This window comes from Camellia sinensis, chromosome 8, assembly GCF_055761805.1.
Source record: "Camellia sinensis isolate YWXY chromosome 8, ASM5576180v1, whole genome shotgun sequence".
Taxonomy (NCBI): domain Eukaryota; kingdom Viridiplantae; phylum Streptophyta; class Magnoliopsida; order Ericales; family Theaceae; genus Camellia; species Camellia sinensis.
Window position 1 is genome coordinate 49476701 of NC_138968.1, and position 17630 is coordinate 49494330.

General features: G+C 32.6%; 1 protein-coding gene and 1 non-coding gene across 2 annotated transcripts; both read left to right on the forward strand.

Annotated features, from left to right (window-relative positions):
* Positions 1 to 5819: 5819 nt before the first annotated feature.
* TRNAK-CUU (transfer RNA lysine (anticodon CUU)) lies at positions 5820 to 5892 on the forward strand. The gene has a single exon. It is a non-coding gene; the product is annotated as a tRNA-Lys (tRNA).
* A 199-nt stretch (positions 5893 to 6091) lies between these two features.
* On the forward strand, positions 6092 to 15272 carry LOC114292461 (eukaryotic translation initiation factor 2 subunit alpha homolog). Its single transcript, XM_028236423.2, has 7 exons — positions 6092 to 6667; positions 11635 to 11691; positions 11777 to 11863; positions 12108 to 12254; positions 12390 to 12494; positions 14462 to 14560; positions 14752 to 15272. The coding sequence occupies exons 1-7, from the start codon at positions 6284 to 6286 to the stop codon at positions 14905 to 14907; spliced, it is 1035 nt and encodes a 344-aa protein (XP_028092224.1). The 5' UTR covers positions 6092 to 6283; the 3' UTR covers positions 14908 to 15272.
* The last annotated feature ends 2358 nt before the right edge of the window (positions 15273 to 17630 follow it).

Sequence of the window (17630 nt, forward strand, 5' to 3'; positions counted from 1 at the left end):
ACATGTTTATATATGTATCTATCAGATTTTTAGATCCACCACAATACAAAAAAAAAAAAAAGAAAAAAGAAAAAAAGGATTCAAACATGTTTATATATATATATATATATCAAATTTTCAAATCCACCACAACATCAAAAAATAAAAAATAAAAAAATAGTTCAAACAACAACAAACAGCAGATCTGAGATTTGTTGTTTCATCAATCTCAAATCTGGGTTGTTGAGGTCAGAGAGGAGAGAGAGAGTGTGTGTGGCATTTCTTCACTTGTCTCTTTGGGTCATGTGTGATTCACCCTTCTAACATCTGTAAATAGCCACATAACCCTCATATGTTTTGTGGATTGAAGTGTACCGTTAAACATTCTATCTATCTTAACAGCAAGTGTGAAACATGTGACAAACATAAAGGGCTATCTACTCATTTTCAAATTTCAATGGGGTAAATCGCACATAGAACAAAGCATTGGGGGTTTAAATGCAATGTCTTCCAAACAATAGACGAAAATATCCATAATTTACACACTTAAGTTACTTATATTCAAGAGTACTTTAGTCTTTTTCATTAATTTTTAATGGGCTTAACGGCACACGTCAGTCCACAAAACTACGTACGGGTTATGTAATCATTTCCAAGCGTTAGGGGGGAATAAACCGCAAATGACCTAAACCATAGGGAGTGAAGTGAAGTTTACTAAAAAATATTCAGCCTCCGTTTGGAAAGGACTTTTTGGCTTTTTTGATTTTTTAGCTTTTTGGTGAGGTGTCTTCACGGTGAATGACCAAACTGCCCTTGAAGTGATTTTTTCATGTCCATTCCTTGCCATGCATCCTCCACGTCAGCGTCATTGGTGCGGATTTATTTATTTATTTTTTTTTTTTTTGTGTGTGGGATTAGGCGTATTTTTATGGTTCTTTTTTTTTTTTAATTTATGTTTTTGTTATTTTTCTTTTTGTTTACATTAATTTGTTCTTTTTCTTGAATTTACGTTTTTGTCGTATTTATTTTTATTGGCATACAATAATTTTGTTTTTATTTTTCAAAAATGGGCTTTCATGTGTTTTATTTATTTGTAAATTATGTGGCAAATGCTAATTTCTGTTTTTATTTATTTATTTATTTATTTTGGATAAGGCGTATTTTTCTGGTTCTTTTTTTAAAATTTACGTTTTCGTCATTTTTATTTTTATTTGTATACATTAATTTGTTTTTATTTTTAAAAAATGATTTTTCATGTGTTTTATTTATTTTTAAACTACGTGACAAATGCTAATTTCTATTTTTAATTTGTTCTTTTTTTTAATTTACGTTTTTCTCATTTTTATTTTTATTTGTATACATTAATTTGTTTTTATCTTTCAAAAATGATTTTTCATGTGTTTTTTTTATTTTAAAATTACGTGGTAACTGCTAATTTCTGTTTTTAAATTTATTGTTTTTTTGGTTGGATGAGGCATATTTTTGTGGTTCTTTTTTTTTTCATTTACGTTTTTGTCATTTTTTTATTGTTTTCAATTTGCTTTTTTTTTTTTTGGGTTTGGAAAAAGCTTTTTTATGTTTTGTTTTTTTTTAACATGACGTGGAAAATGTAAATTTAGGTGTTATGTTGTTGTCTTCTTATATATATATATATATATATATTAATTTGTTTTTTTTTTATTTTGGAAAAGGCTTTTTCATTTTTTTTTGAAATAACGTGGAAATTGCTAATTTCGGTTTCATTTTATTGACTTTTTTTTTATTTAAATTTTTTTTAAAAGGTTTTTTCTTGTTTTTTAATTTTAAATGACGTTGACATTGCTTATTTCAATTTCATTTTAATGTGTTTTTTTATTTTTTGTTGTTGTTGTTTTTTATTTGTTTTTTTTGTTGGAAAATGCTTTATTATGTTGGTTTTTTTTTTTTCAAATGACCTGAAAAATGATAATTTTGGGGTTTTTTTTTTGTTTTAATTTGTTTTTTGTTTTTGGAAAAAGATTTTTTATGTTTTTTTTAAATGACGTGGAAAATGCTAATTTTGATTTTATTTTATTGACTTTTTTTATTTTTTATATTTTTTGGAAAACACCTTTTCATGTTTTTTATTTTAAATGACATGGAAAATGCTAATTTTGGTTTTATTTTATTGTCTTTTTTTTTGGTTTAATTTTTTTTTTTTTTTTGGAAAACACTTTTTCATGTTTTCTATTTTAAATGACGTGGAAAATAGTAATTTTGATTTTATTTTTATGCCTATTTTTTATTTGTTTTATTTTTTGGAAATTTTTTTTTATATTTTTATTTTAAGATGACGTGGACAATGATGGGGCTATTTTGTCTACTAGTAGTATGAATTGGTGCTTTTGTGAAAGTGAAACAGGAAGTGCTCTGGGGTAGTTTGGTAAATTCATCAAATGCTGAGTTGTTTGTAGGCAAGTGATGGTGTTTTGTCTCCTAGTGGCTACTTTAGCCAATTTTGGACGCATGTGGCTATTTTAGCCCCCACTACATTGCCAAACAGAGGCACTATGCTTGGTTGCATTTTTTTGAAATTTTTTTTGAAAAAGTGATTTGAAAACTCTTTTTAAAAAAAAAATCCTTGTTTGGTTTTTCAAAAAATACATCATTACAATTTCAAAATTCCCTCCATGTTAATGATTGAAACAATTAAAAAAAAACACAAAAAATTCACATCAAAACATTCTCTCAGGTACATTATATATATATATATACACATACGTATATATATACATGCTTGGTTTTATGAAAACATAATGTGGCATGTACCCATTTATGGGTATATATTTTTTATAAAATTTCCCCTCATTACAACCATGGAAAACGTAATTTTTTTTTTCTAAATTGGCATTAAAAAATTTATTTCGTATAATCAAATTTTCATAAATGTTATGCACACAATGAAATCATAAATTTGTATTCACAAAATCGTACGCTTGGCAAATTTATGTAAAAAATTTCAAAATAACCAAAATTTATTTACAAATTTGCCAAAATGGTAAATTTATACAAATTTCCAAAAAACGTAAATTTATACAAGTTTCCAAAAAACACAGTGAATTTATGTACAAATTTCCGGAAATCGTAATTTCAGAAAAACGCCCAATTATTTCAAATTGGCATTAAAGAAAATGTGAATCGATGTGTAAATTTATTTATGAAATCATAAATTTTTTTTACAAATTTACGATTTAAAACATCATATATTTATGTTTATATTTATTTTTGAAATCGTAGAATTTCCATGAAATTTAAATAAATAGTCAAACTGAAAAATAGTTCTGGGTTGTCTGTGTAAATAATAAAAAAAGAAAAATGTACCTATATGTACCATAGGCTAAAGCTTACGTTATGAAGAGGAGTACAAGTAGATTGTACTAAAGCCTAGGCTATTTCCATCACGTGAAGAATAAGATCTTCCATATTTTTTTTTAAAAACATAACTCATTTTTCAGAATAACCAAACAAGTTGTATAAAATTCTCAAAAAATCGCATTCAAAAAACCACAACCAAACACAGTGATTACATCTTATGTGCCACTCAAGTGATAAGTGTGTTCTATATCAAATCTAAAGTGTTGGGTTCGAGTATTGCTCTCTTATCTAAGTTTAGTCACTAAATATATTATTAGTTGTGACAAAAATTTATATTGGCGACTAAATCTTTTAGTCTTTAATAGTTGAATTCATTTTTTGTGAGACCTTTTGGCAACTATAGTAGTCTAAAGTTTTAAATTAGCGACCAAATTATAATTTTGTCGCCAATAATACTATCGTCGACAAGCTATTCGCAACTATCTGAGCAACAAAAATTTTTAGCCACCATTGACTTTCAATGACTAAAATATGGGGCTTTGGTGACTAATATTTTAGTCGTCGAATGTGTCATCTCCCGTAGTGATAGTATAGAATATATTGATGTTCACTTTATATATAATATAGATAGAAGATAGATAAATTATAATAGATTATAATATGATAAGTAAAATCTCAAGAGGCCAATAAAATAAAGCCACATATACATCGATCGGTTCAATTTGGGCAGTTCACATTTTTGTACACCTATTGTCGACCAATGAATTATTTTTTCATTGTTTTTCCAACCATAGCCGACTGATCTCTCTTATGAAGTTGATTGTTTCTAGTCAATTTGGCTCAGGCTGGGCGATCATTTGAACAATCCTAGTGCAGACAGGATAGCTACATTGGTTCAACTGGTATTCTATTTCCACAATAAGGTATATCAGGTACTTTATGCGTTAGACACACATAATGTTTTGGCTCTTTTATACAAGGATAAATTACACTTATCATCTAAGTATGTCATTTGCAACTAAAAATAAAAACACTAAACTAGATCTCGATTCCATAAAATAGTGACAAGTTCAGGTATCAAATCCATAGGCACTAGAAGACTAAATTGTTTAAATCTTAGAAGTCAATTCTTAATTTATTCAAATGAAAAGAATATTTGTTTTGAATATAAAATTAACTAATTAAAGACAATTATTAAACAAAAAGAAAACTTAAGGTGGAATTCAGGCAGAGAAAAGCTCAGAGTTTCAAATCTACCACTAATCGCGTAACAAGTAATTAATGCATTGAATTTTAGTAAATCAATGATTTGAATAATAGTGATGTATCACGGTTACAAGTCGTGATATCATCATCAAGAGTAAGTATATTCAAATAGTAGACATGAATCATATTCGGTTAACACGAATTGTCCACACTAAACTAGGGTTGTGGCATGATTCATTTCCCCTACAAACATATAAAATAGTTGTATGATCATGCATTCTCAATTACACAAATTGAATACATTGATTGAATAAAAACTTTATTTGCATGAAAATGTTATACAATGATTATCCAAACCAAATCAAAACTAAAATTAAAATACACCAATATAAGTTACTCGATTAAGGCCTCTTTCCAACCCTACGGAAGAAGATTAGCCCCTCATGGTTGAGGTGGAATCTGTCATCATAGATGAGAACTCCATGAATTTGACTTGGAAAGTTCTTCTTGTTACCTCTCTAAAATTTTGAACAACAAAAAGACTATGCAAAAACTAGAGAGACTAAAATAGAATTCAAGAGAACTATAGAAACTATCGAGGCAATGAATATATTACCTATAGTTATGCCTATAGTTCCTTTGAATTCTATCTTTGTCTATCCAGTTTTGTACATAATCTTTTTTCCATTCAAAATCTTAACTATAAGTAACGGAAAGATCGCATTACAACAAATCGAAAAGTGTAGGGTTTAAATTGAAACTATAGGCACTAATGGTTAAGGGTGTGTGCAGTGTGGTTCGGTGTGATTTGAGGGTAAAATTACAAATCAAATCGTGAATGGCAGATTGACAAATAATCAAGTCATGGTTTGGACAGTTTGGACAGTTTCAATTTTCTAGTTAATTAAACAAAAATCTTAAACAATTATCAAGCATTTATATAATATATAACACTAATTTACATAATATTTTGCATATATATGACACTAACTAATTTTACATAATATTATATATATAATACTAATTTGCAACAAATTCCACATATTAAAATCACATTGATTTTTACTTTGATATTTCTTTAGAGATATATATATATATATATATATTAATTACAGCGGAGTGAAACAATTTTAAAGGTGATTTATAATTTTTGAATTGCGGATTAAACTAATTTTTATAGTCAGTGGCTGGATCAAATAATTTTAGTGGATTGAGCGATATTTTGTATAATCTTGTTAGCGGTGTATGAGCGGATGTGAGAACTTGTTTAATTAAAATACATCCACTCAAAAAGCCAACAAGCCCGTCTAGCTCAGTTGGTAGAGCGCAAGGCTCTTAACCTTGTGGTCGTGGGTTCGAGCCCCACGGTGGGCGATGATAAGTTTTCATTTTGTTTTGAAATTTTTTATAAAACAATTTAATTAACAATTTTTAAAAGTAAGACCACCAGACTCGAAATCTGTTGGGCTTTGCCTGCGCAGGTTCGAATCCTGGTGTCGACTATTAAAATTCTTTTATTATTTCTTTTGTCAACTGGCTCATAAACCCAACGACGTCGTATTAAATAACTACTATCTTCTTACAGCTACGGTCGGAAGAGAACCTCACCTGACCATTTCTCTCACTCTCTTTTTTTGTCGTTAACAGGTGAGCCGCCGCCAGTTTCTCACTCTAAAGTCACCATTCTCTCTCTCTCTCTCTCTCTCTCTCTCTCTCTCTAGAACCCCAGTCCCCTCAAAACCCTAGAACTCCAATCCCCTCAACCATGGCGACGAACACGCCCAATTTAGAGTGTCGTATGTATGAAGCCAAGTACCCAGAGGTGGACATGGCGGTGATGATTCAGGTGAAGAACATCGCAGACATGGGAGCCTACGTTTCTCTTCTGGAGTACAACAACATCGAAGGCATGATTCTATTCTCCGAGCTCTCTCGCCGCCGAATTCGAAGTGTCAGCAGCCTCATCAAGGTCGGCCGCATCGAGCCTGTCATGGTCCTTCGTGTTGATAAAGAAAAGGGTTACATAGATCTTAGCAAGAGGAGGGTCTCCGAGGAGGATATTCAGGGTTGTGAGGAGAGGTATAACAAGAGTAAGCTCGTTCACTCCATTATGCGTCATGTTGCCGAGACTATGAATCTCGATCTCGAGGTACCATCTCCAACCTCCTTTCCCTTTTTCTTTTCATCAAATTTGTTTAAGAATTTAGACCGAAATCTTGATTTGATATAGCTAACTCAAATGATGATAATTAAAATTTTCATCAAATTTCGTTTGGGAACAGGCTAATTTAGTAACTTTTTGGCTATTTGGCTAAAAGGGTAGGTAAAAAAAACTTGTATGTTTGGGATGACTTTTTGGCTAATTACGAAAAGATGTGCAAAAAGTAGAGAGAAAAGAGAATCTTTGACTTTTTGGTATAAGTTGTTGGCTTTTTGGCTAATTTAGTAACTTTTTGGCTAATTGGCTAAAATAGCCTCTTGCCAAACGAGGCCTAATAATAATAAAACCCATCTCCAATCCTTTATCTTTTAACAACTTAATCCAATTTAAGAAAAATTTAGTGAAAGATTTGATTTAAAGTTGATTTGATGAAATATTTGGTGAAAACTTGATTTGATACAGGTTTGATCAATTTCATCCAATTTAAGAAAAATTTAGGGAAAGATTTGATTTATGGTTGATTTGATGAAATATTTGGTGAAAACTTGATTTGATACTAGTTTGATGAAGGGATTTGGTGAAGTATTGGAGATGCTCGTAATCCTAAGTACCCTAATCTTAGTTGTTGGACGCATGTAAGGTTTTTTATATTTGGATTAGAGTAATTAGTATTTGTGGAATACTGTCTAGGGTTTATGATAGGATTATCTGGCTTGAGGAGGTCATGTTGTATGAAACATTTTAGTGGTCATGATTAGGGTTAAGGGTTCTCAAATTTTAGAACTGGCGGTTTCTGACGATTTAGGTACTAGGCCTCAAGTTGTTTAGTTTTGGCATTTTAAAATCATACTTTTACAATTGGTGTCATGTTTTCTTTGAATGTTTGAAATTTTGGGATGTAATGTTTAAGTTTTGGTTTGAGTTATTCTTAGCAAATTATAAAGAAATGACTGAAATTTGTAATGAAAGCATCAAATTTTTGGGTGAAAAACTCTTTGAGCTGTTGACTTAGCATGAGGCCTTACCAATCCCTTAATGAAACTAAACTTTGGATATTAATGATATTTTTACTTATAAAAAATAAATAAATAAAGAAACTAAACTTTTGATCAGGCATATGTATGTGCTAGAGCCAGTATTTGCAAAGAAAATTTTCCTATGCAGATTTTGTAAATAGGGAGTGACAATTGAGATCCTTTAGTCAGGACCTGAGAAATAAATTCTGCCCGCTGACTTGGAAAAAACTGTCCTTCACTCATTTCCACTTAAAGTGAGATGTTAAAGTTCATTTATGCATTTATAGTGCATTTGGTTTGAGTAACCTAGATAGAAATGAATGAAAAGGGCAAGAGATGGTGCTATATTCTGTCTGGAGTAAAAAGATGGATGTGATTTGGAGTGAGAGGGAGAGGTTCCTTATCACTTGAGGCCCACTCTGCTTTCTTCCCATAGGTTGAAGAAATCGAGATTTGAGGAATCGAGATGAAGGAAAGAGGAGTGAAGATGGTTTTATCCTTTCTCTTTTATAACAATTATTTCCTGTTTCACACTTTCTACTGGCATGCTAAAGATTCCTCTCCTTACCTTTACCACCTCCAATTTCTCAAACAAGACGGGGAGTTACAGTTACCACCTCCAATTTTTTTATGTCCTCTTGAAGTTCTTTCTTTTCCCTTTTCTTTCCTAAACACACTGTTGAGCTCAAATTCCAGCCTGAGTACATATGTTATCCCTAGTGGAATACTATGGGAAGATGTAAATGTTGGTCGAAGTACTCCTTAAAAAGCAAAGAAAATATTTCCAGGTAGTATTTTCTGTGTAGATAAGAAGATTGTTAATGTCGATGGTTTGGGGAATGAAGTGGTAATGCTGTTTTTATGATTACTTGGATCTTCAAGATTGAGTTTGAGTTATTTGAAACTCAGTACATTGGTCTCCTAGACAATTGGTTTATAGTACATTGGTCCCCTAGACAATTGGCAACTGATTAACAGGGGTTATTTTGTTGAGTGGAATTTATCTGGTTCATATTAACACTATTTTCTGTTATGAACAAATTTCTTTGTCATAGAAAAAATATGGGTCTAGTGCCCAATTTCTGTCCAATGGTGTCTTGAAGCTTCTATGCAAAAATAATTTCAAGAATACTTTTATTCTTAGTACTTGGTATGTCATTACCTATGCTAACGAAATTTATAGTAGGAATTATTTTACATGTAGTGTACCTAGGGATTTGTACAACCATGTTTAGGGTTAATTAGATTCTTGTTTTAATATTTTTCATATGTTAAACTGTTGTTCGACGTGTTTAGTTGTTTTTTTTATTAGATTTTAATTTTAGTAGATATTTTGATAATTTTGCAATTTTCTTTACATTTGTAGGGGTCTACTATGAGTCATATTACAGGTCAAATAATGTTATTGAGTCTTCATGAAATCTGTATTGAGTTTAGAATATTATAGCTGGTCAACAAAAATTTAGGTAGCGTTTGGTAGAGCTTTAGAATTATGATTTGAGAATAAAATTATATTTTGAGCTTATGAGTTTTAGAATTATGATTTGAGTGAGGAAAATTTGTTTGGTTATGAGTTTTGAAGAAAGTTTTAAATTGAGTTTGAAATTTTTGACGTGATATATGATATTTGATTCAAAACATACAACTCATAATCAAACACACAGCCCAAAATTCTATTCAAAACTCATAAAAAATTTTAAAAAAATTACGAAAATATTTTTTATTTAAAATATAAAAATAACAGGTGCAAAAAAAAAAAAAAAAAAAAAAAAAAAAAAAAAAACAAACAAACAAACAAACATTGTTCCGGTCAACAGGTTGGACGTGCGGGGGGGGTCTGGGGGGATGACCAACTAGACGAGTTTTCAAACGCGGGTGTGGAAATGATTTTTAAAAACTAAAACCAAACGTAGCATTCAAATCAGTGGGTGGAAAATTGATTACAAAGTCCCACCAAACACAACTTTAATTTCCCAATTTTGGAATCATAGCCATATTAGAATCAGGAAAACCCAACAAATTTTTCTATTTTATATAGTTGAGTTTTAGAGAATTTGTGTGAAACTTTTGTAGCTTTATGTTTTTGTACAATCTTTCCTTGGAAGGTAATTCTGTAGGAGTTCTATGTCAGGATTCTACGTTCTTATCCTTCTTCTACTACTTCTCGTACAAAATTACTATTCATGGTTTAATGCCCACAACCACAACTTCAAAGTAACCCCAATTTGGAGAATTTCAGTGGCATATTCCATAAATCCTGCAACCTACAACTTTTGAAAATCAAACCAAAGAAACTCATCTTTTCCATCTAGAATTCGTAGAAGCCTTTTCTACCTTATAGAACCCTAATTCTAGAAACTTTCCATGGAAAACTCCCACCACAAAATCCACTCTTAGGCATCAATACTCGGAGTTTCTTAAAGTTGTCCTACATCATATTGTCTGACAAGTACAGAAGTTTTGAGGCAATGCAATAGTTGCATGTGCCATTGGCTTCTCTCTGTGGACATGCATACTGCAAAGTGAGATCTTAGCATCCTTTTTTTTTTTTTTTGGTAATAAGTAGTCATTAGTTGATGATTGATAAGTTTTTGATTTTGTGAATGTATGAAATACACTGGTTTCATCTTCTGGAATGTGTGAATTTGGGAGGTGTTGCTATACAAGTCGACAGCTGGTAATCTTGATGAAATAAGATGCTATTGTGGGGTGGGGTAGCTATAGGGAATGGGAACTTCCTGGTTAAGTTGGCGCTTCTCTTTCAACCCTGCACCAGGGAATATGATCTTCCTGAGCTGCTCCCTTCCCCTAAGATCGGGTGAGGGTGTGGGGCTGGGCTGTCCACGTTTTGTACTTTGCTCCATTAATGTGCGGCAAAGTTTGGGTGGAAATCTTCATCCATATTGATTTAATATTAATTTAGTATATATATTTTATTATCATGACGAGTAATAATTTGATGCAATGAGCTCCAATTTGGCTGTGGAGTTTATAGCTGAATTAAGTTTACTGAATGGGAGGCCTTTTATGGGGCCATCAAGGCCTCACTTAAAAAAATAAATAAAAAAAGATTCCTCATAATTGACATGGGGCATACTTTTTTTGGATATATCTTCTCACCTCCAATATGATGTGGTTTTAGTTTGTTGTGCTCTGAAGTTTTGATGGACAACAAACATGTATATCCACTTTAAAACCTTACAAGTCATGTTGAATAGCATGTAGAATATGCATTTGGGACAGTTCAGAATCGGGTTGGCTTATACCTATCTCTGTTGTGAACACATGGCAGGCTATGTATATTTCCCACCCTTGCCTGACTGACATTTAGATGCCTAATCCCTGTCGCAATAGGAGTGGATATGTTCATCTGAAATCTGGCCCCATCCTTATTCTTATGTAGGTGTTTGTGGTTGTTAATTTGGCATAATTTTGATAATGTTGGAGGCTAGTGCTAGTGTGGTGGTAATAATTACTTTGGGGCTGGTTCATAATAGGCTTTTTATTTTTTTATTGGAGCTGATATAATGTTAACCTAGTTGCAACTAATGCCTTTCATGTGACTGAGTTGACAAGTTCTAGTGAGTGTAATGTTCCCTTTATTTTTTTTTGTTTCCTTCCTACTTTCCGTACACTTGTATTTGCGTAAAGCTTTACATTTTTGAGGGAAATTCTATTCACCTTTCTCTCAAAAACAGGGACATTTTCTCGTGTCTTAGGTTCTTTTCTTTCTTTAACCAAACAGTTATTTCAGATAAATCTTTCTTCTGGCCAAATTCCTTTTAAAATATTGTATGCTAAACCACCTATCAAAATAATAAATAAATAAAATTGTTATGCTCAACCGTAATACATACTGACTGTAGTGCTGTGATGATTATTTTTTATCTTTTCTCTCCACACATGTGGCCACATTTAAAAGCAAATTATCTTTGACAGGATCTGTATATTCATGTTGGCTGGCCTTTGTACCGGAAATATGGTCATGCTTTTGAGGTAAGATTGTCTCATGCTTTTTGCCATTATCTCCTCAACTAGTGATAAGCTACCTCTACTTACTATTTTCTTACCCCTGGTGCAGGCATTCAAGTTAATCGTTACTGATCCTGATTCAGTCCTTAATTCCCTCACCCGTGAAGTTAAAGAAATTGGCCTTGATGGACAGGAGGTAATCTTTGTTTACTTACGTCGTGTTTGGATCATGGATTTAGGTAGAGATTTGGAAAGAGAAAGGGAAAGGGAAAGGTGAGGGACATGTGAATGATTTATATGTTTAATCTTTTCTCCATTTCCCTTGCGTTTTATTTTCCAAATCCCTACATGAATCTATGATCCAAGCACTGCCTTAAGGTATCTAGTGCCAAATTCTTCCTATTGGCAACAAGGCTACTTACTATGTCCTCGTTCCATAGGTGACTAAAGTGGTTCCTGCTATATCAGATGAAGTTAAAGATGCTTTAGTAAAAAACATTAGGAGAAGAATGACTCCACAACCATTGAAAATTCGGGCTGATATTGAGATGAAATGTTTCGAGTTTGATGGTGTTCTTCACATTAAGGTCTTGCCTTTCTCCTTTGCCTCTATCATCTTTTCTCTGATCAGTTCATTCTTCAAAGAATCATATGATCGTATTGTGGAAGGTTTAGTTTATTCCAGACTTGTTTTCAACTTGTTTCTATATCTGCCTTCACAGGAAGCCATGCGGAAAGCTGAAGCGGCTGGCAATAAAGATTGCCCAGTGAAAATTAAATTGGTAGCTCCTCCATCATATGTTCTTAATACTCAGACACTTGACAAGGTAACAAAAATTCCTCATGAAATTTCATTTTTTACCTTGCATACATCCCTCGTCTCCTTTTTTTGGGGCAATGTGAGTGGAATTTCCTTTTAAGAGTCTTTAGTGATTTATTATGTGATTGATGTCTGACTAAAATGTAAAGACTTATTTTACCAGACCTGGCATAGGAGGCAATTGTTGACAGTTTTGATGAGCTAATTTCTTATTCGATGCATATTATTTTCACAATTCAAGTCTGATTTTGCAATCATGAATCATGATTTTGCAGATGTGGCCTATAGGATTAAGGCAGGATGGTGTAAGTGGAGAAGTGCGTCTGGGGTATTGTGCGATAAATGAATACCCACTAGACTAAAAGGTAAGTTCTATAGAACGGCTATTAGACCAGCTATGTTGTATGAGACGGAGTGTTGGGCAACCAAGAAACAACATGTAGATAAGATGAGTGTGGCTGAGATGAGAATGCTAAGGTGGATGTGTGGTAAGACTAGACAGGACAGGATCAGGAATGAATGTATTCGGGAATAGGTAGGAGTAACACCGATAAAAGATAAGTTGAGAGAGAATCGTTTGAGATGGTTTGGTCATATTCAACGGAGACCAACAGAGGCAGTAGTGAAGAGATGCGATACTGTAACGATAGATGGAAGCGTTAGGGGACGGGGTAGGCTTAGATTAACGTTGACTAGCGTTATAAATAGAGATATGAATCTACTTAATTTGACTAATGAAATGGCCTTTGATAGGGCCGCGTGGAGAAGAAGGATTCATGTAGCCGATCCCATTTGATGGAACTTAAGGCTTGGTTTGATTTGGTTTGGTTTGGTTTACTGGTTGGCCCTGTTAGTACGAAAAACACAAGCCCTGCCCCAGCTGCCCATTTTTGTATATAGGAAAATAGCACTATTTTTTCTTTTTGATTTTATTTTAATGTGCTTTTGGAGAAATCTCAACTACTTTTTGTTAGGAAAAAATTACCATTAATTAACAAATGTTTCTCCATCTAAATCCTTCAGATAGGTGGCTGCTCAATATATTATCATCTTTCCTATAGGGCTCGCATTATTTTTTCATATTTTATTTTTTATCAGCAACACAAAGATACTTCATTAAAATGAAAAAAAAAAAGAGGTACAAAGAGAGGACAAGATGTCCTCTTATACAATGTGAAAAACCACGATAAAACATATCAAAGAAAAGAAATCAAGATTCACAAACAGCTTTCAAATCTTTAGATATTAGAAAAAAAGAAAAGCGGAACCCTTTAAACGGATGAGAGATGTGAGTGCAAAACAAAGCCAAATGACACTCTCTCCCAAATTGAATCCAAATCTGCCATTTTATCCTCAAAGATCCTTGCATTCCTTTCCAACTAAACAACCCGAAAGATTGCGAAGACAACACAATGCCACAGTGTTTTTGCTTTCTTGTTGCTGCCAAAACCCCGGAAATCAATTAAAAGCATACCAGCACGAGTACCTGGAGCGACCCAATGTGTATCAATAAAACAAAATAGCTGGTGCCATAAATACGAAGCTTCGGGACAATGCAAGAATAAATGATCCAATGATTCCCTATTCCTCCTATGTCCTAGCTACTCAGCTTATCCATAGCCTCGCTGCTATAACAAATATTCCGCTTCCAGATTCTGTTTTCTGTGACAAATGCTTGTGTGGATGTGTTTGTTTGGCAATTTTGGTCCGTCCTTGTTCATGCATGTATATGTTCATGACTCATTCTAAATTAGCGACCTGGAAAGACACCTCCTGGATAATATGTACCCATTAGAATGACCAGTTTCATCCACTTATTTCTGTTTCTCATTACTTTTGAAATTAATCTTGTTACATGCATTCTTGAAAGTGCTTCCACTATGATTCGGTGACACTTCCGATTATCCTTGGCCAATGACCTCCTAGGTTTATATGAAACTGTAATGAAATGTTGTTATTTTATTTGGTCGGCAGGAACAAGGCATAACAATACTTAATAAAGCAATTGCCGCTTGCTCTGAAGAAATAGCACGTCACAAGGGAAAACTTATTGTAAAGGAGGCAGCCAGAGCAGTAAGAATCAATTCCATTTTATTCAATATTAATCTTGTTTGCTATTTGTTTCCTCTCGAGTCCAGTCAATCTAAACCAGGTCCCCAAAAAATTTTATCCTTAGCACAGAAATCCTCTCTCTCTCTCTCTCTCTCTCTCTCTCTCTCTCTCTGTGATTGTGTATCTCATTGGGTGATGGTACATTGATTCAGGTGAGTGAACGGGAAGATAAACAACTTGCTGAACAGATGGCTAAGCTGGGTCGTGAAAATGAAGAGGTCAGTGGCGATGAAGACAGTGAAGAGGAGGAAGATACGGGTATGGGAGATATTGACTTGGAAAACTCAGGTACTGGGTTAACAGAGTGAAAATGCAGCCTTAGGCGATGACTGAAGTTTTTTCCCCATCTTATATGGTCACATTTATTTTTCAACCTAAGTGTCTGAACCGGTGTATAAAAACCTGTATCAAAGTAACCATGATGGCTGGTTATTTGGCCTATGTTGAGCAGTTTTTCTCTAGCCAATGTGATGTTTGATTGAAATTTTTCTGTGTTGCTGTAGTGTGAACAATTTGGTACCTCTCTCTCTCTTTCTCTCTCTGTCTGTCTCTCTCTCGTATGCCAGCTTTTGGAAAAGAATGACTGGTATTTACTTATATTTTGTTTGTAGCTGCATTCCTAGCCATTGCAATTGGATTTGATAATTTTGAAGCTTGTTTGCTGGAATGATAATTTTAAGGTGGTATCGATGATGGGGAAGTTTGGAATGGTATTTGTGTTGATGATAGAGATGATGGAGACCATAGTAATGCACTTTAAGTGACAATTCTGAAAAACAATGGGTGGCATGTCAAATTAATTAATGTGAAGGACTGTTTCTACTGGTTCTCTTTGTTAACCCAATTATGGAAAAGAAAAAAAAGAAAGAATGCAAATTTTCATGTCAATAACAACTGTTATAAGGCTTTTTGTTTTTTTCTGGTTGAATAAGTCATAATTGTTACAAGGCCATTGTTATAAGGCCTTACCTATGTGGTAGTGATGTTTGTGGATAATAATTATTGGGATAAATTACACTTTTCACTCATAGTTTGATTCAAATTTTATTATGTACCAATTATTTCAATTTGAATAATTTAATTTTTTCACTTTTAAGTACAGGTTCATTTTGGTTTGTTTGTCTATATTTTTGTTAATTCTTTTGGTGTACATCATAAGAGATTGATAAGTATTTTAAAATTGTTAATTTTAACCCTCAAATTGAATAGAAGGGTTGATTTGAAACTAGATTTAAAATGTATAAATCAAATTGTTTAATTTAAAATAATAGAGGTCAAAATAATATTTATGTCAAATTATATGTTAAATTATGTGTTAAAAGTGTAATTAACCATAGTTATTGTGTAAACTACCCTGAGTCACTTAGGCTCAAAATTGGATGGTGATCCTCTCCATTTTATATTTGTAATGGAGAGGTTCCATTCCGTCATTCAAATGTGAGTGTAATGATTTTTTTAATTTAAATTAATTATGAATTTACATTCCTATTTCATAGCCATTGGATATGTAATAAAAAAATTTCATTACATATATGAAATATAGAGAATCAAAATCCTTCAAACGAGCTTAACAATAGAGGCCTCTAATTTCTTATCCATTAATTATTATAATGCACTTCTTACCATTGAATTATTGGGTTAGGCTTCTCTCTCCCGATTGAGATCGGACTAAAGTATGTTCTTGGCATGTGGGGACCAATCATGAGTCTTGTTTTGCTGATTCGAATTATTCAATGTATAGAATTCGCCGAGTACATCATCCCAATAAAAAATTATAATGGGCCCAAACAGTACGGTCTAGTCTACTATGTGAACTGGAAATAATAATATGAATCTTGAATTATATAAGATTTCCTACTTTGAGAAATTTTTATATGAATTTTATACTTCATTAGGCATAGGGTCAGGTGCGAAAAATTATTTTTTGCTCTTTGGGACAGTACTAGGTGGGTGTTTCAACTTTATATTCATTGCTTAAAATAGTAAAACTCAATACTTTTTATTGGGTTTTTAGAGATTAACTTGACAAATATTAAGTGATAAATGGCATGAAGCAATACTATAAGACCGCAAAATAATCATCCATCATGTGGGCAAGAAGAGGTTTAAGAAAACTAATATATATTTAAGATGGGAAAATGCTGAATTTTATATAATAAGCAATAGCCAAAGATCAAAGGCGAAAATAGAGCTAAGATCTCTTAATCAACACCACAAGCCCCTGTAGCAATTAAGGCCAAAAGGGATGGGGAACAGACTCCATCCATACTCGATGTCCCGATGTCTCACTCACTAGTTTAGCAAGACAGTGAGCAGCCTTATTGCCCTCTCAAAAAGTATGCAAAATTGCGAATTGAGTATAATAATTCTATATAGTATCATCGGTCATAAAAAATTACAAATAAAATTAGATGCACAACCCATCTCTATTATTATAATGTGATGTGAGATTTTTTTTTTTTTAATTGTTAGTGATATTTTTAAAAGGATGGATCTAGGGAATGCGGAAAGGAGCGATTAATGTCATTTCAAAAACGTGAGGGGAGCTCTCTGTAATTTCAATAAATCTCAAGAGGTTAGTGTAATTTATCCAAAATTTAAAATAATTAAAAGTTGTAAAAATTTGTATCTTCAAACATATTTTTACACTTTTACAGTAATATTCCTGAATCTATTCATTTTACTTAAAAACTTAAAAAATCTAATCATATACGAGTGCTATTCCTCAAAAGACTCTCGAATTCCACAAACTCAATTGAGGCCTCTTCAATTTAAGGATTTGGCTTTGGTCTAGTCCAAGATCAGACTGGACCGTGCTGTTAAGTTTGTGGAGGCCCACTACGGGTCTCGTTTTGATAATCCGTACTATTCAATGTGTAAAACTCGTCAAGTAATATACATTTATAAAAAATCACGTTGATCGAATATCGATAGCTATATAATCAAAACAGTTTTTTGTCAACCGTTAATTTGTTTACCGTCCATTTTTTTTATACAAAACTAATTGATCACATAGCTATCGATATTCGAT